Here is a 25,583-nt window from a genome sequence, read left to right as displayed (position 1 = left end):
AGTTTATCATTACTCATACATTGTAAGACTGTCAATAATGAGGATGAATTGGGACAAAGGGCAGTGAGCGAGCAGGTAAACCTTAAGTGAAACAACCTGGACTTTGAATTGCATTGAAGTACCTCGGCCTGTTCAAACTGATCAAGTACGTAATGGACCTTTGTGAATGAAGGCATCACATGGGCTGAAAGTGTGTAGAGACATCAAACAGAAAAATGAGGTAAACTATCTGAGCTTAATTATTGATTGCGTGTTTCAAAATGACATCAAGAAATGCTTATTGCTTTTCCATGGAACTGTTAAAGTACCAGGACCATTTCACTGTGTCTACAATTTGCCAGCCAGGTGACCACACAAGTCCGACTTGAACTTCCTGTTGCAATCTGAATAGAGCTGGCTCTGATTTTGATCATTGTCATGTTCTATGTTTAAGGACACCGTTTTCTTACCCTATTGTTGTTGTGTTTTGTTTTTTTTTCTTGTATTTTTATCATTCTTTTGTTGGTTTCGCTCGCTCTGGTTTAGTTGCCATGGTAACCCCATCTTTGGCCTAGTTGTGAATGACCTCTGAATGGAGAGGAGAGTTTGGTTCGGGAGCAAATGAGAGAGCAAACAAAATAAATTATGAAGTGTGTGTGTGTGTGTGTGTGTGTGCGTGCGTGCGTGCGTGCTTCATTTATCGCGCAGAATGAGATGCTTTTTCTGACTGAAAAGAATTTTACAGATGGAATGTTTGGTTTCTCCTCTGCGATTTTATAAAAAATAACAGTTCACTTTGTCATGGCATGTTGATAACGTATATTTTTCACCAATAACGCTACAACTAATTTATATTGCTAATTTATAAATCTAAAATTTCATTATTCATTAATGGACAAGTATTTTAGCATCAAAGCAAGCAAAACATAGCACATCATTCCAAGTGAAAGCACAATTTGACAATTTTGCTGAAATGAATGCTATAATCCGTCTGATTAAAACGGTGTCATATCCAAATCCACATCATTATCGATAAGCAGAACCATTTTTTTTTTTAAAGTTCAAGTTGCATCGCATCAAATCTTCAGTGGATGGAATTTACAACTCACTTGCCAAAGTCAATCTCACCTCAAAATAAACAATGTCCGTCTTGTGGTTTTTCAATCAAAACATTGCTCAACCATCCCACCCACCCCCCCCCAAAAAAAACCCTCCTCTCCTATGACAAATCATTTTCCATACTTTTTGATTGACATCTATGTCATCCACTCATGTCGAAAGTAAACATCCTGCGTCAGTGTCCTGTCGTATTTCCTCTTTTGTGAATCAAAGAAATTTGACATTGTAATTTTTGGACTGTTTATCTGACTGAACAGGAAACTAAATGATATTACCTTCAACACCAGAAAACTGTGGCTCAGACATTGTATATTTTCTGTATAATTTAGGAAATGATAAAGATGAAATCTAATCCAAGTGAAAAGGTGATAGATTTCAGCGTGTAAGGTAGATTCAAATAACATCACACTGTCCGCGACTGATCTTGGGCCACTGCATCGAATGGTAGACGTCTGTGTGTCAGGAGTCAGAAAAACTTAAATTAAATGTAGGTCAAACTGATCAAATGTGCAACATCCCTGTGGTGATGCCTGCAGAGAACATCGCTGCAGAGGGAGTCAGGAGGATTCCCTGCAAGCTAAAAAGCCCTGTTCAGAAATAAGGAGGGGTCGTGATTATCCAATAGTCATTTCATTTTTTACAAAGTGATATGTTTGGTTCAGGGATCAACATGATGGGACACAACCGAGTCCCAAATAAAACTAAAACGGCATGAAAATGCAGTAGCGTTTTGGATAAAAAGCTGACGGGAATGTGAGCTGAAAAAGACAGAGGAGGTCAAGTACTTCCTCTCTCCAAATGCTTTTGCTCACGCTCATCATGTTACTGGATTTGATCAGAAATAGTTGTTCACGTCAAAGCTGTTCTCATGTATTCCCATTCTGTTGTAAGACAACTGAAGGGGTAATAGCGAGTTAACATGGCTTGGCTCAATAATGCAACATGGTAACCAGTGCGCTTTAGCTTACGCTATCCAAAGAATTGTCGAGTAGTAAGCCCGCTCCATCCCCATGAAGACATATTTCAGATATTGGTTGGAGCAAACCTTTGTAATATCAGGCATTTAGAAGTATCACACTCCCTCATTCCTCCCCGTGACACCGGCTGGTGCAGGAGGCAGCGGCAAAGATCCTCCCCTTCGTTTGGTCTCGGGTCATTTTCACTCTGGTCCCCAGCCGTGATGGTGTTGTTTGCACATCTTTTTCAAAGAGCAGGCCTTTAAGGAGGCTGTCACCATGGCGTGTGAAACTACACTGCCAACACCAAGGAGACAAACTTTATGTTGTCTCAGCTAAATAAATTGTCAGATGATCTTAATCTGGATTTAGCTCTACTGTAGGACAGGGTTGCCCCTTGCTAACTTCATTAAAAAAAAAAAAAAAAAAAATATATATATATATATATATATATATATATATATATATATATATATATATATATTTTTTTTTTTTTTTTTTGACTCACTTCTGAACTGATGTGAATTTGGTGTGAAAATTCTACAATGCCATGACATATCCTCTCCTTCTGCATCAAGTGAGAAGCGTTTGGTAGCGTTTACCATTAGCTGAAGTCTAAATGGGTCTTCTGGGCTGGTACCATCGATAAGTTACTCATAGAAACAGGATGTGAGAAATGTGTCCCCAGATTATTGAATTTTATTGAGTGGGTATAGAAAGGAAGTCTCTTTTTTGCATTCTCTGCTGCATGCTCCCCCTCCTCTGTAGTTCAGGTCCCTATAGGTTTGGATTTCTCTGGTGCTCTTATGATTAATGGAAGCGCCTTCAGACTTGGCTGCTCAGTTTCATCTCAGTGTCCACTGCATCACACTCTGACCCCCCAACCCCCATCTATGTATGAAGTCTGAGTATCACCCCCCCCCCCCCCCCCACCAAGCCTTCAGTTTGGCCTCCTCTGAACTGCTATAGGTCAGAGCTTTTTCACTCCGGCAGCTGCTGTATTGTTTCTGGGAATAGTACATATGGCACGTGGACGGCAAAGTCGGTATATGAGGACACTGGTGGTGTCTGGCTGCCTCACAGAGGACTTCCAGCTTGTTTCATGTGGTTCATTGGTCACCTGACAAGTATACATTACCAATGGAGGCTCTAAAGGTCTTGCCTGATCGCTTGGGGGTTGTGACATCCGACTCATTACAAAACTGTGGGAGTATTAAGATTAAAAATGATGGTGTGTTCAGTGGTCAGTGTGTAGTGTTGGGTACGGGTTTTATCCATCCTAGGATAATTGTCAGCTAAAATATAAAATAAAATGATGTAAATGTAGTTGTCAACATCCAGTTTGTTTGCCCCCGATTTGTTTCCAATTTGGAAACCTTCATATGGAGTGTCTGCAGACACTGACTTGATATGATGGACAGTCGCAGTGCACATTTCAAGTTGGCCCTCATTAATGTTATTAAAACCAATTCAATGTACAAACTTGACTGTTGAAGAGCCAATAGGGATGTCCTCATTAACCACTGGATGTCCTCTTGACGTTTTCTTGTTTCTTGTGCTTTGATTTGCACGTGTGTAAGTAGGCAATCATGGAGATCAGGCTTGTTCGGATTGGCGTTCAGATCGTTGCTTAGCGATTGACTGGATGTATCGCGCTTGTTTTTTTTTCCAAAGACAACTGGATTGCATATTAATTTGCTTACTATCATAAGAGGTGTTCTAATCTTTTATAATTTGCACCCTACCACATGCGTTCAGAGATTATTGTTTCAAGTGGAACAACATGACCCCCCCCACACACACACACTCACATGTACACCCCTAAAAGGTTAAACCATTTACAAAAGCTGCCATTAATGAGGACTAGTGAGGTGAATTGACGGTGCTAGCTTAAGTTTAGCAGCCTTTAGAGAGACGGTGAGTCCGCAGGTGTGCTAGTGAATAAGTAAACAAACCCAAATTAATACTAAAAAGGACGCTTTATATTTTTCACCGCCACTAACTCAACTATTCCATCCGTCATGCTTGCTTCCCTCGGTGACGTAAGTGGGCCATAAACCTGCGATCTCCTGAACACGATTGGACCATCTGAAAATAGAGCGGATGGCCAAAACCTGATAGAAATACAATGTAGTGAATGAATCGGTTCAAGAAAGTTTCATCATTTAGATAAGACATCCCCTCACAGAACTCGCTGGGAGGTTGTCCTTGGAAAGTGATACTCTAAAAACACTGACCTACAACCGTCCTAACTAATCATTATGATTAATGTTTGATCCACGTCTGCAAGGCTATTATTATCATTATGTCATTGGCATAACATTGTCTTAAAATGACAATATTTTATGTCACATTCTTTATTGGTACAATTTTTGGTCCAGCAACACCAGTTGTCTCGGCAGGCTTGCTCCTGAATGTCAGTGGTATTTGAGGACAAGATGGGATTCAGATAAAGGAGCCCTCAAGTTGATGGGGGAAGCCATCTACAAGATCCCACTGAAGGAAGAGTGAGTGGGGGTGGGGCATGATGAAATGGACAGAGGAAAAGACGGGAAGGGGGTGGGGTGTTAAAGGTGTAACCAAGAGGAGAGAGCAAGGACCTCTAGCTATTGATGGGGAAAGAGGGGAGGGGTGGAATGAGCAAGCACGTAGGAGAGCCAGAGGGAGGGAGGAGTGTGTGGGCTGAGGCTCTGCTGAATGAGGAAGCAGCAGAGCCATTTTTACTGTTGAGTAACTGCATGCTGGTCTGCTGGTGCTGGAGAGGGAGAGACCGAGCTAGAGGAATAAAGCGCTCCTCCTGGACTTTATCGGAGCCCTCTCTCTCTCCTTGAACACCACCCGCTTGCTGCTGGTGTTCATTTAAGTTGAGGAGGCCCTGAAGAGGACACAATGGAGCGAAGAGCCTTTGGCAACTGGGCCGTTGTACTACTGAGAGGGGGATGGGGTGGAGAGAAGACCGGTTCACACAGCTAACACAGCCTGCCGGCTGTAGGCTTCCACAGCCTCTCCTCCCCTCCTGGACCCTCTGTTCCCAGGCTGGGCTATTTTTCCTGGAACAGCCTCCCTCAAACTCCAATTGGACTATGCTAAGGATTACTCACCATGTTCTGTGGGATTTTAGGATACGTACCGGAGCCTGAAGAGTAAATCCATCCTGTGTTTTGGATGAAAGAAAAGGGGAAAGAAGCCTCTTAATTATTTTGTTCCGTCTTTTGGGTTAGTGGTTTCTGTTTCTGTATAGTGGAGTTCACAAATGGATTACAAGATGCATGCAAAGTCAAACGATTTGCTGGATTTTCAAAAACTGGATGCCCTTCTGGAAAAAATTGCACATTCAGTCTCTGTGAAAAGGTAAAGTTATTTGAGGTAAACTCTCCGCTGAACTTTTCAGATCATTCAGAGTTCCGCCAGTGGTTTTAGAGTCACACACAACGAATTAGACCAGTTGAATGAAAAACATGATGAAATGCTAAAGAGTGCTACGTTTAAAGCAGTCTGGTGTTATGGTGCTTGGGACTATCAAGTGATTAGCACCATCTCTAGTTTAACATGACCTAGCTCACCAATCCTGTGTGTGTGTGTGTGTGTGTGTGTGTGTGTGTGTGTGTGTGTGTGTGAGTGTGTGTGTGTTCCAGTGTTGTGAAGGAGATAGTATTGTTATCCAGATTTCAGCCACAAGCCATGAACTTACCTCCTGGTGAGAGAGAGAGGGGTGTGTGGGGGAAGGGGAACTACAGAGGAAGAGGGGGGTTGTGTGTTGTCCTGGCAGAAATGTCGCCTGATTCCTGGCTGCCTGTTACAAAGAGCTGAAAGTTTCACTTGAAGGAACTGCCACGATTCTCAGCCTTTCCGGTTATCGTCTGTCTTGAGTCATGAGCAGCCTAGTTGAGTCAGTTGTTTGCTCATGTGGTGACTCAAGCAGTAAAAGCTTGTAATAATCACAAGGGGAAGTCCTTTGATTTGGAGGCCTTGTGATGAATTATTGGAAACAGTGATTCCAGTTTCTATCAAAACTGTTTAAACCTCTAGAAACCAGTAAGGCTGTTTTGTTAAAGAAGATGCGAGTGGGTGGTCCATTTTTTTTAACAGCATCCAAAACAAGGATTCGCACCCATCACAAGTAATAATAATGCAGTAAACTGAAGTAAACTCAGAACTGCGGGTATGTTACAAACCTTGGCTTGATATCTGTACAGTACTTTATATAATAAATACAATAAACGGTTTCATTGTCTTTTATTGAATTAACTTAACTGTCACGTATAAAATCACTACTGCTTCACACAGTCATTTTTAACAAATTGGATGAAAAGAAGAAATATACTTGTTTTTTGTTTTGTTTGGGGGTTTTTTTGTTTGTTTTTTTACACAGTTAACCAACAGTTTGCCCTCAGATGCCATTGGAAATCAGGGTTTTTAACTGACCTTTGCCCTCTGCGCATAACTTTTAGATGTAGCCAAAAAGTATCGGAGTACTGTTTGGACAGTTGGTGACCCGAGTCCCTCTGGCAGTAAAGCCATTTAGTGTGGTTTCTCGTCATCCTCCACCTGCTTGTCTTTAAGTCCTTCTCTCTTGTGGATTGTGGTCTGCCCTTATCACAGATTTTAACTTGCATTTTAAGACATGGCTTGATGTAACTTTCTGCCGAAGACTTTGGTTACCGGTGTTCTCGGAAATTATTGCACCATCTTAATCTGTCGACCATTAATATTTCTCAGATGGCATCATGATCAATCATCATGTGACCTTATTTTATGGCTTGTGTATTTTCCTTATATACTGCTCCTAGATTCTTCTATGTTTGATATGGAAACCTGGCTGTAGATAATGGCTGTAATTTTTATTCATTCATCTCAGTAACTAACTGAATTTTTGTGAAAGACCCATTTCTTCTGGACTCATTTTACTGGAGCTGAATAAGTCAGTAAAAGTATCATATAATTTTTGATTGTATAACAAAATCATTCCCACATTCCTCATCGACTTCCCGGGAAAACCAAAGCCAAGATGAGATGAAGTAGAGACTATGAGCTAGACGGGTCGTTAAATTCGGAGTATCTCCAGACATAGAAGAAACAGAGCAAGGCTGAAGGTTGTTTTGTGTGAGAGGGAAGAGGCAGGGTGAATAAACAGGAGTGGTGTTCTTGGCCTTGTCACTTTGGCGCCATTAATTATTTATTGTTGCATTCAGGCAAAACACGGGCCACCATTCTGAAAGTTGAAGGGAAGTCTGCAGGCCTACATTTTTGCCTCAGCTTGACCCTACTTGCATTCATAAATGATTAAAAGTTTACTTTCAGTGGAGTTGTAGACATCATGCTATTATGTTTTTCTTCCTCTCCATATAGGACAGTCAGCTGCTTCACACAGCCTGTTTGTTAAAGGTGGGAATATTGTGACACCGTTACCTTGTCATTCATATGAAAATGCACAGAGAGAATGGGGATACCAGTGCCAGCAAAGGTAGTGCCAGTACCCAACGTCTGTGTAAAGGGACCGTCAGAATGGTGGAAGAGCTCTAGAGACGCTCCTGTGTCACTTTCACACCTCAGGTTGTGGAATGCCATGTAAGCGCGCACCCTGGGGTGGCATTGGACTGACGTTTGTTTTATGTAAACAGGCAAAGCCTCACAACGGTGGGGTCAATTATTGTATTGGGAATCTCAGTGTAAAAAGCTTCTCAGAGGCTGAACACGAGTGCATTTCCTGGTGTGCAATGTTCCTTCCCACCTCAGTAACCAGAGCCACTTCCGCCCCTGAAAACATTCCACTGCAGTCTGCTGTGATGAATGTCCAGGTCAAAGGTCAACTGTTATTCCAGAGCTGTGAGCAATGTAGGACATGCAGCAGCAGGAAGTGGACTCCTTGTGGCCTTCTGCAAAATTGATTAGTCTCACATGCCAACAGAGGTCCTCCAATGGGCAGCAGGTCATTGAGGCAGATTTATATGAATTTATTACACAGGCTGGTTGAATCTGATATCATTACAGATGTCCACATCCAGCAACGCTCAGAGTTAAGATGTAAAATAAGCACAAGGATGCTTGCAAACCTGCCTCACAATTTTCAGTTTGAAGATGCAGTTGTGTATGGGGTCATTTTCGAAATGGTTATTTGGTAAGAATGTGAAAAATATTTTTAGAAAGATTTGTCTGGTTATAATCTTTTGGTTGGTTGAGGTTGGTCCATGTAGTAGTTCCAGCATGGGACTACAGACTTCTCTTTGCTGGCCACATCACCTGACTGTGGGACCTAAGGTGTTCCCTGGCCACCTTGTGTGGAGACGTAATCCTTAAAGATAGTCCTCAGTCTGCCCTGTTTCTTCCTCCCAGCTGGATGTGCCTGGAAGAATCCCCCTGGGGAGATGGCCGGGCAGCATCTAAATAGATACCTGAACCCCCTCGACTAGCCCCTCTCTGAGCGAAGGAGCAGCGGCACTCCTCCAAATCCCTCAGGGTTGCCTGGGCTTCTCTCCTTTCTCTTAAGGCAGATGGGAGCATCTCCTCTAAGAAAACCCACTTTGGCCCCCTTGTAGCCCCAGTCTCGTTGTTCCGTTCATGACTGTATGTTATCATAGGGACTGAGACTGACCGCTAAGTCAAGAGCTTAACTTCCGGCTCAATTTTTGCAAAATTGTTTATCAAATCAGTGTTTCTCCCTTGGTCCAGTTTGGTCAATTTAATAAATTTGGAGAAGCTACTGAAAAAGCCCTGTGACTTGTCACGACATGTTTAAATTTCGTCTTTTATCATTGACCTGCCGTGACATCTATGTTTGAGTATACAATATTGTGAATAAGAGCAGCAGTAGTGGTTTCATACATGGGTACGTTGGTCCTGTCATTGAGATGGGCATGAGCAGCAGTAGCCAAGCTTCCTGCTCACAATTAGACATGATAAAATGGTGTGTTAAGAACAGCTGCTATCACCCCAGTTACTACATCAGTGGAGACTCATCTTTATTTGGTTCCCTTCCTGAAAGTGGGTCGTTCCCCTGCTATGGGACAGTTGGAGTTTATTCCTGTAACTTTGAGCGATCACCGAGCAGAAAGTGTGAGTTCTTTAGCTCAGAAACGTACTTTGTGTTTAAGAAGGCAAATCTGCCTAAGTTCTCACAAAAAGTATGAGTGAAGAGTTTATGGTGGTGTTCATCAGCAACAGTTTAACACCTCTCCCTTCTCCGCCACCCACTGAAACCTCTGGTCTGGTTGCTTTTGCATAATCCTGCTAAAAGTCAGACAAACAACACCAAAAGCACAACCTCCTTGGTGGAGGACAACAGCTGCTACAGGTCAACGGTCCATTGACCACTGTGATCACTTGATTACTTGCTCTTGACTCAACATAGCACTGCATGTTTTCCATAAAATGGAGACTTTCAACGATTGAAATTAGCAATGGGGACATTTTGCATAAGAAGATGGCTTGTTTCATGATGACAAGGAGAACTGGAATTCCACTCTCCGTATTTGAAAGCTCATGGGCCCGTCATTAAGAATTTATTGATGTGTTACACGCACAAGATGAACTTAATATGTGGATGAAGTGTGTTGTAACTTAATAGCTCAAACCTATCTCAACTTGCACCTTTTAATTATTTCACAAATGGCCTTGCGGGGCATGAAAGACGAGATAAGAGCAGATAGACGGGGAGAAAAAACACGTGGGCAGCATGAACATGTACAACAAAAAGTTTCTCTTTTCAGAGAAAGTGGAAACCCCAGTGTTCCCATACCATGGATACTTGAATCCTGCAGGTGGTGCACCCTCCATCCTTGGAGATGGCCACATTTGCATCCGTCAACAGTTTTCACGGAAGTTTGTTCACACGTCATTATTGTAGTGCTTTAATGGCAATTACTGTCAGTGTGAGGATGCATGTCGCCGATGTTAATGAGCTGTTGAGGACCATCTGGCATGTTATCGGTACAGGAAGACTTTGGTAACCAGAGAGGCCAGCTGGAGCAAGATCCTATTCTAGCCACTTTGCCCGACTGTCGGTTGGTCTGATGCCCCCACCCATCTTTACCGTACCTTTGTGCTTTCAATCTTCCTCAGTATCCTTGGTCAAATTTCATTCTGAAATATTTTTAATATTCACTTTATATTTACATTGTATTACTCTTAAGTTGGCCCATCCATCCATCGATCCATCCATTTTCTACTGCTTATCCTGTTGAGGGTCGTGGGGGGGGGCTGGAGCCTATCCCACCAGTCTTCAGGTGAGAGGCGGGGTTCACCCTGGACGGGTCACCAGTCCATGGCAGGGCCAACACATAGAGACAGACAACCATTCACACTCACTGTCATACCAACGGTCAATTTAGAGTCTGGATTAACCTGGTCCCCTCTTGATGTCTTTGGACTGTGGGAGGAAGCCGGAATACCAGAGAGAACCCACGCAGGCACAGCGAGAACATGTATACTCTAATTTGGCCCATTTAATGATAATTATTCTAAACCATACGCTGCAAAAACGTTGTGTGCGAGTACACTTTGCTGCTATACAGCTCTAGTTTTCTGGTCATTGACAAGAATCCACAAACTATTTCCATCTCACTTCTTTACTGGTCAGCAGAGATTTACTTGGATGGAATGAATCACTTTCTTTATAAAAATAATTGTTTACCATCACGTGTGGCAAAGAATTTTATTTTCCATTGGTGAGAGGCAGGTGTGGGCATAATCCATCAACTGACTTTATGCATCACTGTGCAAACATTTGAATCGTGATTTCAGAACTTGGAAAGCGTTCCTATTTCTACGACTGGTATGATTTTCGACTCCTGACATTAGTTCCAACAGCTCGACTGCTGCCAATGTAAACATCACTTAGTTTTTCCGAAAATCTTTTTAGGTTTGAATATGGGTGTATCTGTTATTTTCTGTTAGAAATGTGCAGACAGATAACCATCTGTGAAACATTCCACAGACAAAGTATAACAGTGAACTGATGGATTCACCTTAGGTAATCATGGTAGAATTTTGTCTGGCTCTGGAGGACTCCGACAAATATCACTCCTCTTTAGTAAGAGCAAAAGTACTCTCTGCCCCCTCAATTATTGACCCTGCAACATTTTTTTTTTAATGGGTTTTGTGTCATTCAATTAACTGAGTCACGATGACAAAATTGCTATTAAAAGCAGATTCTATGGGAGGCGTTCAAACTCCCCTTAGAAAGCATGAAAGGTTTTACTTGAATCAAGTAAAGGCTGATACGCAATGCTTATATAAAGCCTCATATTGGAATCATGAGAGAGTTTCAAGGCTACTGAGACACAGTGTTCCCGTGCTGTGTGCTCTCAGTGTTCTCGTTTCACACTGTAACACCATCAGCTATAAAGCTGTTTCTCACAAGAAACTGAAGGCTGGTCACCTCATTGTAAATACAAATACGGGCTGCTGCTAACTCATGACCTGGCATCGAAACAGACTTATTTCTGTAAGTTGAAAAAGTGTGAGAAACGAAGCGAGAGAAAGAGGAGTTGGGCTGTGTTTTGCGAGAGCGCTACAGCAGGTTGTGGGTGTCAACTGGCTGTTAAGTTGAAGGAGCAAATAAGTGTAGGGTGGGTTTTACCAGTAGTGGCACTGATACCGTTTCAAACCTTCAGAATGAATATATATTGATAAAAATTGCAAATTATGACAACACGACCTTTAGGAAAATAGGTATTAGCATGAAGAAAGTGAAAACTGTGGCATCCTGCCACTCAGTATGTCGATATACAGCAGCATTTTGTCACTGATGAGTCACAACAACTGATTTAAAAGACTATTTCTGTTTAATCTGTTGTGTGCTCTGCACTCGGCTTTACAACCCTTAATTTTGTATTTTTGCATCAAACAAGTTCTTTTTCCCCTGATACGTTTCAGACAATACACTTTCATCTGGATGGGATTGATCTCTTCCAGGATAACAACACCCCAGGTCACTCGGGGTCACTGATTGGTTTGGCGTGAAAATGATGTTAATCACATGCTGTGGCCTTCAGAGTCACTAGATTTCAACTCAAGTCAACATGTACGAGAGATGGTGAACCTACGTGTTTGACAGCTCTCGCCACCACCAGCATCAAACACCACATGAGAGAATATCATTCGGAATGATTTTGTTCCATCCGCTCCGTTACAGTTCCAGAAACTCATAGAAAATGTGCCAAAGTGCACTGAAGCTTCTCCAGCAGACTCCAATGGCCCAACACCTCAGAGAATTCATGTTGGTTTTTCCGTTTAATATGTCTTCATCTGCAAATGACTTTTATTTTCCACGGCACTTAAAAAAAACGTGGGTATCAGTTGATAGCCGAACAATAACTATGCATCATTAATTGTGGCCACACAAGTTTTTATTCCTGTTGTAATAACGATCACACTAAAATGGTTTGCAGCTCATTTCCAGCATTCCCACACATCATGGAAAGTCTGGATGTGAACCAGTATTCGAGTCATGGAAAATGAAAGAAAGAAGTGCTGGATGTTCTTTTGTTGTCCGGGAAAATTGTTTCAAGGTTCTTTTGTTTTTGTTTCTCTGAGAATTAACAACTAACCCTTCGATCGGCGCTCTCCAACTTGAATAACTTTAGCGTCTGACAGTTCAGGATCATAGTAATATTCCAGTCATAGTTTTTTGGACAACCTCGATGTTCTGGACGCTCAATTTTGACCCAATTTTTAGCCTTAGCTTAAGGTCGTTTTTGACTTTTTTGAAGAAGAACGAAAGGGCAAAGTGGGAGCTGGGAACCCCTTTTTTCTCAAATAATTTCTGACGAAGCAAATCTTAAGTAACCGTTTCCGCTGCCAGCATCTTCCAGGATATTCCCAAATATACTCCCGGGATATTCCTTTGTCTTTGTCTCCAGACAACATACGACATGCCCAGTACTAACCGATGCATACAGCTTGTCCAACTGAGGTAATCAGTAGATGGTTCTTCTCTGTTTATTACTAATAATTTATTCTTATTACTAATTTATTCAATACAACCAGTTGATAGAAACAGAGTTCCACACACAGTTTTGCCAAATATTTGTTTGACAATTAGATAGGAACACTTACAATGAAATACAGAGCCTCAAATATTCTGACCCACATCCAGGGACACCGTGAGTCACTGTGAAAGACTTCATCTGCACGGTCGAATTCTATCACCAGAAACCACAACGCGTAGCATATCATCTTGTGCGTACTTGGGCTTACTTGAAAGAGATCAGTTGATTAGATTTTGCCTCAGTGTGGCCCAGGATACATCCACTTACACACTCCTTTTAGGAGTCAAGTATTTGTACAAGACCACCTTCAAAGTCCGAATGTGGTCTAAGGGATCACATCTCATTGTGACCTCAATTCGTCTGAGGTATTTTGCCACCTTTGCGTGGAGCTGTCCTCCACGACGAGCTTGAATGAGCTGTTTGACTGAAGCCGGTTTGTCCAAATCATTGCCATTGAGGAAATTTGTTTTAAAGCAAAACTTCGGAAAAACGGCAGCAGTGTTGCTTTAAGTTTAAAAGCACTGTACTTAGCATACATGTAGTAGCCACGGCCTCATGACAACATGTGCCATATTCACTGACTTTGTTGTGTGCTTGTTTGTGGAGGTATGTTTTCTCGTCACAAAGTCATCATATTTGTTGTTTCTACCGGTGCTTCTTTTTGCATGTGCTGTTTAAAATATTCACCAGTTGGTCAGATTCTCCACTCTGTTCCAATGCCTCGGGCAAGCCAAGACTGCGATCATGTGGTGCGCAAACTGCTTCTCTATTCTCAGAAAGTGACTCATCAAGAATGAGATTAGTCACAGATTCATACAGTGGTGTCTCTTTATATTTAAGGTCCTTTTGTTGGTGTGGATTTCAGTTTGAGAGGCTGAAAGACTTGAAAATTGTGTCCATTTATTTTTTTATTTATTTCTCACAATGTCAGTCTATTTTTAATTCTTGGCCTCTTTGCCGTTGTGTTTATCTTGAATGCGATGTCCCTGACTGCCTGGGAGAGGACATAATGTAGGACTGAGTGTAGTGGAACACACAGTACCTCAGCTGCCAAATGACGCAGCTCACCCTCCACCCCCGTCCACTGACATCCCTAAACACTCCCAGGTCCTGAGACAAGACAGATCCACAAAAAGCACAAGCACAAACACACACACCAGCCAGACATGGACCTGAATAACCTCCCGGCTTCTCTGAACACAGTGCAGATCCTTGAGGACCAAGCAAATACTACAATCTGTGGTCTCTAATGTGGTCTTTTCAGGGAAAAAATACTAAATACTCAAAACGTATTGAAATGTTCTATATGGTAAAAAAAATCATATAATACCACCAACGTCTTCCTTCTAATTAAAAATCCTACATAAATGAATATGCAATTATTTTCTGTTCCCCATGTTGAACTGCTGGTCACAGTATGTCTCCCTCGTCACTGTAAAGTCCATTTCCACCCGTTGCCATTAGTTTCTCCAGCATATTCCTGTATGCTGAATATTTGACCAGGATTGGCACTAATACCAGTGGTAATAGAGGAACTATTGTGAGTGTAATGGCACTTTTTTTTAAAAACCTAAATATCAGCATGTTCCATAATTTGAATTTGTTTTACAAGTTTCTACACCAGACATTTTCATCTTTGTACATTTGTTGAATGAAGCACAGCGAATAAAGGAAAAGTTCTTGGACTTGTTGTTGATGGATAATTTTGGTGGCTCACGTTGGTCTCCACCTCCTGCTGTGTAAAAAGCAGAGAAACTTTTGGGGATCTCATAATTTATTTTTCACGTTGTGTGGGTAAAATCAACCAGCTTCATTGACTGGATTCTTCACCACTAGGCAGCAATGAAGCCTGGCTCAGGTGTACGGTGATCATAGGAGGATTTTTACTACTTTTTTACTGAATTTTGAAACTTCAAAATTCTGCATTTTACAGTAGAACTGCAGTGATTGGCTGAAATGATAATGACATTTGAGGTCCTGTTAACTTGTTACTGACCGTCTTAATGCGCAAATAATTTAAAGTGTCATCCGTTGCTGTGTTTCCAGACATGATAATTAAAGTATGCTCTCTTCCTCCCCAGAGAGTCCAGCGAGGAGTGCAATGGGATCAGTGGTGCTCTGTCAGTGGAGTCTGTGCCGGGGCCAAGACTGAACTGGTGTACTGCCAACACCACTACCCCTGCCCCTGCTCCAGCTCCCGCCTCGGGGCCCGAGCCCATGCCCAACCCTGTCAGAATGGGGGACGGCCTGGATGCAGCGCAGATGTCGGGCAGCAGCACCGGCCAGGGGCAGGCCCAGCAAGTAGGCAACCCCCCAGCCCCAGAGTGCATCAATCCCAACAGGCCCAAGCGCCAGACCAATCAGCTGCAGTACCTCCTCAAGGTGGTGGTGAAGACCCTGTGGAAGCACCACTTTGCTTGGCCCTTTCATGCGCCAGTGGATGCAGTCAAACTTAATCTGCCTGTAAGTACTAACTCATTCTTTTTATGGATTCTGGAAAAGAATTTTCTTTTCCTCCAAACGTCCCATCAGTCTTTTTATGATTACTTGAGATTTTGTAGCTTTGTTATCATTCGTTTGGGGTAAATGCAAATTGCTTGAGATACCTGGGTTTGTTCTTATCTTTCAGAGGAATATTGATGAATGATATGCGCTACTAAATGGTGGTCAGAATGCAGAATTGGTTACGTAATCCTTTTGTATTTAAAATGTTTTTCGTAACTGTCAAAACGGCATGATGAGAGGGGCAAGTTCTTTACTTCATATGTGACATCTTCTTCCTTCTTCCTACTCGATCATACCAGTATCATCATGTTGACTCATGTACAACCATTTTCAGGACTACTACACAATAATCAAAACACCTATGGACATGGGAACAATCAAGAGAAGGCTTGAGAACAGTTACTACCTGAATGCCCAAGAATGTATCCAAGACTTCAACACGATGTTTACCAACTGCTACATATACAACAAGGTAACATGGTGACGTGCATGGAACAGGAGAGCTTGATGAAATATATGATAGTCAATAAAAAGTAAAGAATATGCTCTTCGGTAGCAGGATTTTCAGTATCTACAAATAAGAGAAAAACCACAGAAGTTGATTTCTGATTGCAAAAGATCAACTGCTTTGATTGCACTTGGAAGTTCTATCGCAGACAGATTACAATCAGGGAGTCTGGGAGAATGTAAATGGTGAAATTTGATGAAAGAAAACAGGTGTAATTTGGCCAATGTAAATGTTACATACATACATTTTTTACATTTGTATTGAGCCTTTATCTTGACATACTGCCCCCTGCTGTTGACCTCTTGAACAGCTGATTGTACGTCAATAAAACTGGTTGATCATGATTGTTAAATGACCACACCTGATTTACCTCCTGCATTCTGCTTCCTGTAATTATGGTGTATCTCATCATTCAAACACAGCTCATCTATTTAATCATTTTGGCTGAATTGAACATGTCAATGTGAAATAAGACATCTTCTCTTATCCATTTACAAGTTTAGAGTCGTGGTTTTTCTGACTTTCTTTGAGGTAATACAGTCGAGTGGAGACACTGTGACACTGTGAAGTTTTAAAGCGACTGGGGAGCCTCAGCGTTGCTAAGAGTGTTTTTCTCTCCCTGCAGACTGGAGATGACATAGTTCATATGGCTGAGGCTCTAGAGAAGGCCTTCCTCCAAAAGGTCTCTGAGATGCCTCAGGAAGAAACTGAGATTGTTGTAATGACAGGGAAGGGCCGTGGCCGTGGCCGGAGAGAAGGAGGTATGTGCTCTGCCCCTGGTGTGTTTCAAAACCTTTTCTTCCAACTGTCCCACTTGAAACAGAGGTGTCTTCTCCTGTGAAGGTCTCAACTTGAAACCCGGGGCCATCATCGATTCTTCGTCCACGACTCCTCAAACACGGGGTCTGTCAAACCTCTCGGCAGTACCACAGACCAGAGGACCAGTGCAGGGCCCACCTTCACTACCTCCCCAGCCTCTGATTCAGGCCCTGCCGTCCCATCTTCCCCCGACGTTACCCAGCCATGCACCACAGCTTGGGGCTCCCTACTCCCTGGCCCAATCGGATTGCGGCCCTCCAGTTCCCATCATGACATCTGTGCCTCCCCCAGCTCAGACCTCTCTCCCCCCGACGTCCATCCAGAGCACTGCCCCCATGCTTCAGAATACTATAACCATGACCAAAGTGAGTGTGAATGAGACATGGATTCAGTTTATCTCAGTGAGATCAATGGTTTTTTTAGTAAGAGAGACATGAGGTCATCAACAAACACACTGAGGCAGGTGTCGCTGAAGGTCACTTTTTGGCAACCAAGTCTAATCAGCTGTTTTCTCGCCCTTGTTTCCCCTTTTATTGCTTCCTCGATATCCAACGCTATCCAGCAAAGAAAGAGCCAGAAAAGAAAAGCAGACACTACAACTCCCACAGCAAACGACCAACTAAGTGAGTCTTCACCAGCAGAGTCCAAGTCGGGGAAGACACTGCCTAGACGAGAGAGCACCCGCCCCACCAAAGTGATGAAGAAGGAAGCGCCGGACTCTCAGCATCAAATAGGTATGGGCCTGGGACCAAGTGGTGGTCATAGCCCCAAACCACAAGATCAGATAGGATACTGCGCTAACCTGGTTAGAGAGATGCTATTGTCCAAGAAACATGCTGCTTATGCCTGGCCATTCTACAAACCTGTCGACGTGGATGCACTGGGACTGCACGATTATCACGACATCATCAAACATCCCATGGACCTCAGCACCATCAAGGTGTGTTGAAGACTGCTCAGTTTATCCAGGGTATTTATGAGAATGTGATGAAAGACCTCACATGAACAGTAATTCTTATCCTTAATGTGTTCGATAGGCCAAGCTGGACAACAGACAATACCGGGAACCTCAGGAGTTTGCTGCTGATGTGCGATTAATGTTTTCCAACTGCTACAAATATAATCCGCCTGACCATGAGGTGGTGTCGATGGCTCGCAAGTTACAGGTGTGTATCGTGTTACATCCAACCAGCGCTTCTGTTGTTTTTTGTTTTTCTGAAAGGGCAGCTCATACGTACACTACTTTTTTAAGCTAATGGAGATCCGAGGATTTTAAAGAGAATCTACAGTATATGTGGAATCACGGTGTCATGCTAGCAGACCTCCCTTTGAGATGCGTGTTGATTTATTTTTGCGGCCATTTTGGAGGATACAATTTGCGGTGCTGTTGAACTGCAAGTTCCTCCAAAAGGACCATTCAGTGGAACCATCAACTGCCTCAAACGTTTAATGGAACCTCATAATGCTCCTGAGTGATTTAGGTGGATTTATGTCCAGCCTGTTGTATGAGTTTGATAATAGGGAGGCAAGAGGGTGTTTTATCAGTTTTCTTTGGATTGTAAAGTTTGTCATGTTTTGATCAAATAGTGGCAAAATCATGATCACATTCAGTTCTGTTGAGCTCGATTGGTGTTTGCACACATGCATACTTTGCTTAGCTGTTTTGTTTCCTCTCATCTCATAGGATGTCTTTGAGATGCGCTTCGCCAAGATGCCTGATGAACCTGAGAGCAAGCCTCTTGTTTCTGCCCCGGCTCCGACACTTCACCACCCCGCCCCAGTTAAACCTCAGCCTCCTTTGGGCCACATCGCCTCCTCATCGGACAGCTCCAGTGACTCGTCCTCTGAGTCAGAGTCTTCAACAGATGACTCAGAAGAGGAGAGAGCTCAGAGGTTAGCTGAGCTCCAGGAGCAGGTCAGTGACCAGGAAACATCTGGCGATGATAAAATAGTGTATAGCCCTCAGTATTATTTGATAAGAACTGGTCTCTTGTCTTCATTATAGTTGAAGGCTGTCCACGAGCAGCTGGCAGCCCTTTCACAACCACAAGCCAGCAAACCAAAGAGAAAAGAGAAGGAAAAGAAAGAGAAGAAAAAAGACAAGCATAAGAAGAAAGGAGGCATGCCGGGCCTTGTAGATGAGATCCAGGATACTACACCTGTTTCACAGCTGTCGAAAAGGACCAAGACCATGAACAATAACAACAAGGAGGTTATTCCCAAGAAGAAATCCAGGTTTGTTCATTCAACAGCAAGTAACCGTCTCATCAGTTTACTGATCAGTTGTGATAGTAGTTAAGAAGTAGCCACATATTCATGTTCCTGTAAATGTTTTTGCCCCTGAAAGGATTAATTATCCTATTTGAAAGAATTTAATTGGTTTATTCTGTTATAGTTTTTTGTATTTTGAGGGATTTGTTTCCGTTCTGAGTCTTGGGATATAAAATATATCAAGGTTAGCAGTTAGCTTTCGCTGTAATTCTGCTTTTAATTGCTTAGCTCTTTGAGCTGAGTTTCTTCAAAGTACTGTGTAGTTTGTTATTTACACATCTGTATTTTGCCCCAATAGCAAAAAAGAGGGGATAAAAAGCAATCACCCCACCAACCTTCAGCCTCTCCCCGGCATGGAAGACGATCTAGGAGCAGCTGGGTCGTCAGTTTCTCTGGAGAAGTGCAGGCCTATGACGTACGAAGAAAAGAGGCAGCTAAGCTTGGACATCAACAAGCTTCCAGGTGACAAACTTGGCCGTGTAGTGCATATTATCCAGTCCAGAGAGCCCTCGCTCAAGAACTCTAACCCTGATGAGATCGAGATTGACTTTGAGACTCTCAAGCCTTCCACGCTGCGCGAGCTGGAGAGATATGTGTCTTCCTGCCTTCGCAAGAGGAAGAAGGTTGCAGGTCAGTTTCTATGGAAAGGCAACAAATCATTTTTGTGTGTGTTTATGGTCAAGTTTTTGAATCTCTAGTTAATTTGCAAATGTGAAAACATTATGGGTGGGTCAGTGTGGTGATGCTTAAACTCCTGGTTGTTTTGCAGTTGAGAAGCCTGTTGAGTCAATGGCTACTTCCAAAAAGACAGGATCCTCTTCAGATAGCAGTGCCTCCAGCTCGGACAGTGAAGCTGAGGGCACTGGTGGGTCACTGCAAGTTTGACCATTTAATCTCTAGAGTTTAAAAACAAAAGAAAGTACTTACTATTTATTTCACTTTTTACAGGAATAGTAAAACAGCAGAAGAAAAAGGGACAGTCTGTGAAGGAAGGGAAGAAGACACATCCTCATGGTCAGAGTGGCCCTGTTCAGACTGGGCTTCATTCCCAGCCTGCAGGCTTTCAGGCTGCCACTCAGCTGAAGCAGCATCAGCCACCCCCTGCAGACTTTATGGCTCCCCCTGTGACTGCTCTGGAGTCTTCCCAGATGTTGGAGACTAGCTTTGAGTCATTGCCACCATTCGTCCCGCCCCTCATGCATCTATCCCACCACACAGCTAACTCCTCCTCCCCTGCACCTCCGCACCTCAGTGCTCATTCTGCTGGGCAAGTGTCCCCTGAGACCCACCCCTTCCTCAACCAGCATCCCGTCCTCCCATCTCCAGGTAAGACCGGTTCCCAGCGGTTTGTTTTACTGCAAATCATGTTGTTTTTGTACTTGGAGATCAAAAAGAAAATGTTGAGACATTATTGACATTGAATGTTTTGTTTTTCCTCCTGTCCTGATTTAACATGTCTACCTATTAGCCTTGCACAGCACCATGCCTCAGCAGCCCTCTAGACCCAGTCACAAGGCAGCACCACTTCATCCCAAACCCCCCCAGCAGCAACCAGCGCCGCCTCAGCAGCAGCAGCAGCAGCAGCAGCAGCAGCCGATCCTGCAGCAACAACAACCACAGCAGCCACAGCCACCGCAGCAACCACAGCAGCAGCAACAGCAGCAGCATCTCCAGCCCCCATCAGCTGCACCTCCACAACACCAGCTCCCCTCTCAAATCCTTCACCCTCCTCAGCCCTTGCATCAGAGGCCCATGTCCCCCCCAACGCTCACACCCCAGGGCTTGCTGTCTTCCCAGCCTCCCCAAATGCTGCTGGAGGATGATGAAGAGCCTGGATCTACCACACCTATGAACCAAGTACAATTGTATCTGCAGCAATTCCAGCAAGCTCGTCAGCCCCAGCAGTCCATGCAGTTGCTCCCGGCGCAGCCTCGCCAGCAGCAGCAGCAGCAGCAACCAGGACAGACTTCTCTGCTGCAGTCAGTCCAGGGGGCATCTCAGCTTTCCTCTCAGACTGTACTGCCTCCTCCCCAGCTTTCAGTTCAGGCTCAGGCAGCCCCACCACATCAACCCCCACCCCAACAGATGACCCTTCACCAAGGCCGGCACATGCAGCACAGTCATCAGCAGCAGCAGCAGCAACAACAACAGCAGCAGCAGCAGCAGCAGCAGCCACCACCACCACCACCACCACCACAGCAGCAAATGAACTACCAGCCTGGTCCTGGACTAGGTGGTCAGCCCCAGGGATCCCAACACAAAGTGTCCATGCCCACCAACAAAGCACAGCAGATCATCCAGCAGCAGCAGCAGCAGCAGCAGGAGCAGCCCTCCCCTCGCCCGGCCAAAGCTGATCCTTTCATTACTGGTGAGTCTGATAATACTAGGCAAAGATGGCTATATCGAGACACATCAGCTGTGTTTTGTTAGCTGAAGATTGACAGCCTTTCCGTTTGCTGACAGGTCACATGAGGGAGAACCCTTCTCCCCTCATGATACATTCCCCACAACTTCCCCAGTTTCCCCCTGTGTCTCATCAGTCCCCACCTCACATTATGCAGCCCAAAAAGGTGAGAGACCGGACTAAGTTTGTGTTATGTTTGTTAGGGGCCCGGGGAGGGGAGGAGGACTGTTTCTATCATTGGGTTTGGGGTCTGACTTAATCTCTTTTTACTTGCAATGCAGCAAAGGGCCCCTGGGAGCCAAAGTGGGTTGAAGGAGGAGAAACTGCCTCCATCACCAGTGATGAGAGGAGAACCGTTTAACCCCGCCATGAGACCGGACCATCACAAACATCCTGAAAACAAGCCTTCTCAGCAAGGCCACAGCCAACAGAGTAAGTGTTGAGAGCTTTCTTCCTCCGTCTTCCTTTAAAAAGCTTCGTAATTCTGAGACCCTGATTGTTTGTTGAGCAGATGTGAAGTCCATGGACAGCTCACGGCCTGTCATCCGCTCCTCTGAGCCTAGTGGACCGCCCCCCTCCCTGCAAGACAAGGAGAAGTTCAAGCAAGACTCCAAGGCGCCCATTGCCCCCAAAAAGGTACAAGGGAATGTAAGGGGGACTTTCTAAATTACCTCTTCATCTGTTGTTGCATGAGTTTATCAATGGCATCTTTTCAGATTTTCAATTTGCTGTCATTAACAACTGACGTTCCTCTTCTTGCTGTCTCAGGATGTGAAACTGAAGAATATGGTTTCATGGGCAAGCCTGGCACAAAAGTCTACATCTACGCCCTTATCTGCAGTAAAGTCCTCCAGTGACAGTTTTGAGCAGTTCCGCCGTGCTGCCCGAGAGAAAGAGGAGCGAGAGAAAGCTCTTAAGGCCCAAGCGGAGCAGGCGGAAAAAGGCCGGCTACGCAGAGAGCAGGACAAACTACGGTAGGTTGGTCAAGAGGAAGAATGAGGAAGACCGTTGTTTATAGCTGGACTACAAATGGACATTCTGCCACAAATCTACTTGTGTGTGTGGTTGGTGAGTGCTGGATAAGATATGGGAGCCCTGGACTATAAGATAATGCAACGTGCCCTCTAGTGGCCACCTTGTAGAACCACAATAGCCACAGAGTTGAGGCTGTCTCGTGGTCGGCACTACACAACTTTATCCCTCAATATCCCATTGGCTGATGCATGGATCAGCTCTGCGTGTAGAAGACGCACACGTGATTTCTTCTTTTACCTGACGCGTCACGCGTGAATTTTTTTCCTTCGCCGGCTTTCGCGAGCAACCCCGAAAACTTGACAACGATCTGACAACTCTGAAAGCCACTGAATGCCACTGGTTGCTGGAGAAGAGTATTCAAGCGGGTATTCAAGTTTTGGTTTTAGAAAAAACAATGAACAAAGTGGATGGAATCGGTGAGAAGATAAGATTCAGAGAATTTGTTGATTCATTTCATGATTTGATTTTCAATGGCAGCATAAAATAAATAATCACTAATTTAAAAGGCAGATTACGTACGAGAAGTAAAAAAAAAAAAAAAAAAAAAGATTAATTTTGCATTGATATTGTCTTGAACACTCTGCTGTAGCCAAGCTAATGACATTGAAAATCTCCTTGCCTGGACCACAGCATGTGACTTTTATGGCCATGACATTGTAATCGCTGATCCTCTCCATCGTAAACGTGACAGCTGAGGAGAATAAAACCAGCTGGCTTCTTTTAGTGGCTGCATCTCTGCACAGATCTGCATCCACGCTGTAAATCTTGGAGCGATGCTGTTTGTTAGCCTTGTACTTTTATATTTAGCTCCAGGACGACACCAGATGTGTCTGCAATGATATCTCCTACGCAGCTGCCAATCCGCCATAGCAACGTAAAAAGCGCTCCGTGTCATGTGGTCTGAATTATTGTTTTGGATGTTTTCCAGAGGTCGGGATGACGACGACGTCATGGAGCCGAGCAGAAGGGTGCACGAGGAACCACGCAGGCGTCTGGAGCAGCAGCACATCCAAGCCCCTTCACAACAACAGCAGCAGCCGCCACAGCAGGAGCCACAGCCGGCCGCCATCCAGCAACCGCCGCAACCCCCCACACCGCCTCAGCCCGCCATACAGAACCCACTAGACCAACAGAGGGAGCTAGCACGCCGCCGAGAGCAGGAGAGGAGGCGGCGAGAAGCGGTGAGATCATCTTAAGCCCTGAGAGGATTAGTAATGTGCGATGTAGCAATGAGTTGTGACTCCGGGAAACAAGGTGGTGAGCATCGGGTTCCCTCGTCTCACTCAGTGTGTTTTCTGGTAAATACTAAAACAAGCCACTGATTCTGAAAGCAGAAGTGTGAAGCTAGAAGTCCCGCTCGTGAAGCAAGTTCATTCATAACACTTGAGCTTGTCTGGGAAGCTTGTCTTGTTGAACAAAATATGTGAGCCTCATCAAGTCTCATTTGGCATGAATGAAAATCCCCTTTAAACGTGAATGTGGCTTCAAATAAAGGAGCTGGTGGTGATGCGGACGTCTGAGTTGGCCTCCAAAAAAGCATTTGCTTTTGCTCTTGTCAAACATCTGTGCCGAAGATGGTCACATCTGTAGCTGCTCTCTTCAGACGTAACCAATAATGAAATGTTTTCTCTCACCAGATGGCAGCGACTATTGACATGAATTTCCAAAGTGAGTTAATGGCTATCTTCGAGGAGAACCTCTTTTGAGGAGAGGAGCAACTGAAACGTAACTGCAAAAAACAAAAACATTACAAACAAGAAAAACTTGGATTAATTCAGCCTCCTCTGAAGAGGTTTGGCGATCACAGAGGGACGAGGACTGGATGTAGAAGTGACGGACCTACGGAGACTTGAGTCCAAACGTCGGATGGGCGGTCATGGTCAGCTTTGCCCCCCGCCCCCGTGGACTACACACACACACACACACACACACACAACAAACGGGGATCGTCTCACTGTCACGAACATCGTTTCCTGGGAATCAGGCTTTGTCTGCTTGATGTCTCAACCAGAGAAAGAGAGAGAGGACCCATGCTGGCACAGTTGCCTTTGTCACACTTTCTTCTTACAGTGTACTGGAGGCGGGGGGGGCGAGTGGGGGGGGGGGGTCACAACTATATTTGGACGATATCCCAATAACTCTTAAAAATGCTCTGATAATTTACTGACAGACTGTGCAGAGGTGTTTTGAAACCGCCACACGTCTGAGGTGAAGGAGAAGACTGGTCTTTTATGTTCTGTTTTTGTTTGTTGTAAGTGAACACATGTACTGGTTCGGGGGGGTGGGTGGGGGCTCAACTTCCACACTGTAAATCATGTATATTTCTCAACAGAGAAGGTACAGTTTGCCTTACACTTCTTTCCTAAAAAAAAAAAGAAAAAAAAAGACCATTATGTTCTGTGGCCTGCACACATGGAAACAATAAGATTTACAGCCAGGAGTCGGAGCAGTGCAGACCTTTTTTCATCATCTAGTATCTACTGTAAAGAAGTATTTTCTTATACTACAATAACTGTTTATTTTGGATCTTTCTTTTTTCTTTTCTCCCCCCCCCCCTCCCTCTTTGAATCTACACACCAATACACTCCACCACATGTCTATGCCAAACAACCCATTATCTTTTATGCTCAATTTCTTGTCCTTAAAAAGAAAAAAGAAAAAAAAAAGCGATAGGTAGCGGAGAGGAAAAAAAAAAAGACCCCAACCAACCCTGAATATATGCATTATCATAGTTCCAGCAAGTATTTATCAAAGACAGTTGCAGCTTTCATCCTGCCTTGTATTTTTCATGTGAAGCTCCAACAGGAAGCGGAAGATTGGGAAGGTCCGTCGTCTCTGAGCTTTCGTTCGATTATGATTTCACTACAAACGTCGCACCGTTATTTGTATTACACTTGGAGACATAACGTTCATATGATCGGCGTGTTCACAAGTCACACTACTGGATCAGACATGCGATGAGGAGCCCCCTGTTGTCCCTCCTGTCAGCCAGTGTTGGG

The 25,583-nt window shown here is 44.0% G+C and overlaps 1 protein-coding gene across 3 annotated transcripts in view; it reads left to right on the top strand.

The window, feature by feature from the left end:
• Positions 1–25,583, top strand: part of brd4 (bromodomain containing 4) — a 26,835-nt gene extending 1,252 nt beyond the window's left edge. The window contains exons 1-19 of one of the 3 annotated variants that reach the window (XM_086184129.1): positions 4,784–5,405; positions 15,124–15,505; positions 15,882–16,019; positions 16,681–16,816; positions 16,899–17,239; positions 17,437–17,814; positions 17,912–18,040; positions 18,559–18,789; positions 18,880–19,109; positions 19,444–19,775; positions 19,915–20,010; positions 20,094–20,471; positions 20,614–21,513; positions 21,609–21,715; positions 21,831–21,981; positions 22,061–22,185; positions 22,318–22,523; positions 23,513–23,765; positions 24,222–25,583. In XM_086184129.1, the coding sequence (XP_086040255.1) occupies positions 5,308–5,405; positions 15,124–15,505; positions 15,882–16,019; positions 16,681–16,816; positions 16,899–17,239; positions 17,437–17,814; positions 17,912–18,040; positions 18,559–18,789; positions 18,880–19,109; positions 19,444–19,775; positions 19,915–20,010; positions 20,094–20,471; positions 20,614–21,513; positions 21,609–21,715; positions 21,831–21,981; positions 22,061–22,185; positions 22,318–22,523; positions 23,513–23,765; positions 24,222–24,290 (4,680 nt within the window). In that variant the 5' untranslated portion in view covers positions 4,784–5,307 and the 3' untranslated portion in view covers positions 24,291–25,583. Of the gene's footprint in view, positions 1–4,783; positions 5,406–15,123; positions 15,506–15,881; positions 16,020–16,680; positions 16,817–16,898; positions 17,240–17,436; positions 17,815–17,911; positions 18,041–18,558; positions 18,790–18,879; positions 19,110–19,443; positions 19,776–19,914; positions 20,011–20,093; positions 20,472–20,613; positions 21,514–21,608; positions 21,716–21,830; positions 21,982–22,060; positions 22,198–22,317; positions 22,524–23,512; positions 23,766–24,221 lie in introns of those variants that run through there. The other 2 variants (XM_086184128.1, XM_086184130.1) reach the window with 2 other exon arrangements.

This window comes from Aulostomus chinensis, chromosome 18 (assembly GCF_037954235.1).
Source record: "Aulostomus chinensis isolate RoL2024-O1b breed Wild chromosome 18, RoL_Achi_v1.0, whole genome shotgun sequence".
NCBI lineage: Eukaryota > Metazoa > Chordata > Actinopteri > Syngnathiformes > Aulostomidae > Aulostomus > Aulostomus chinensis.
This window is presented reverse-complemented; position numbering and strand designations above follow the sequence as displayed.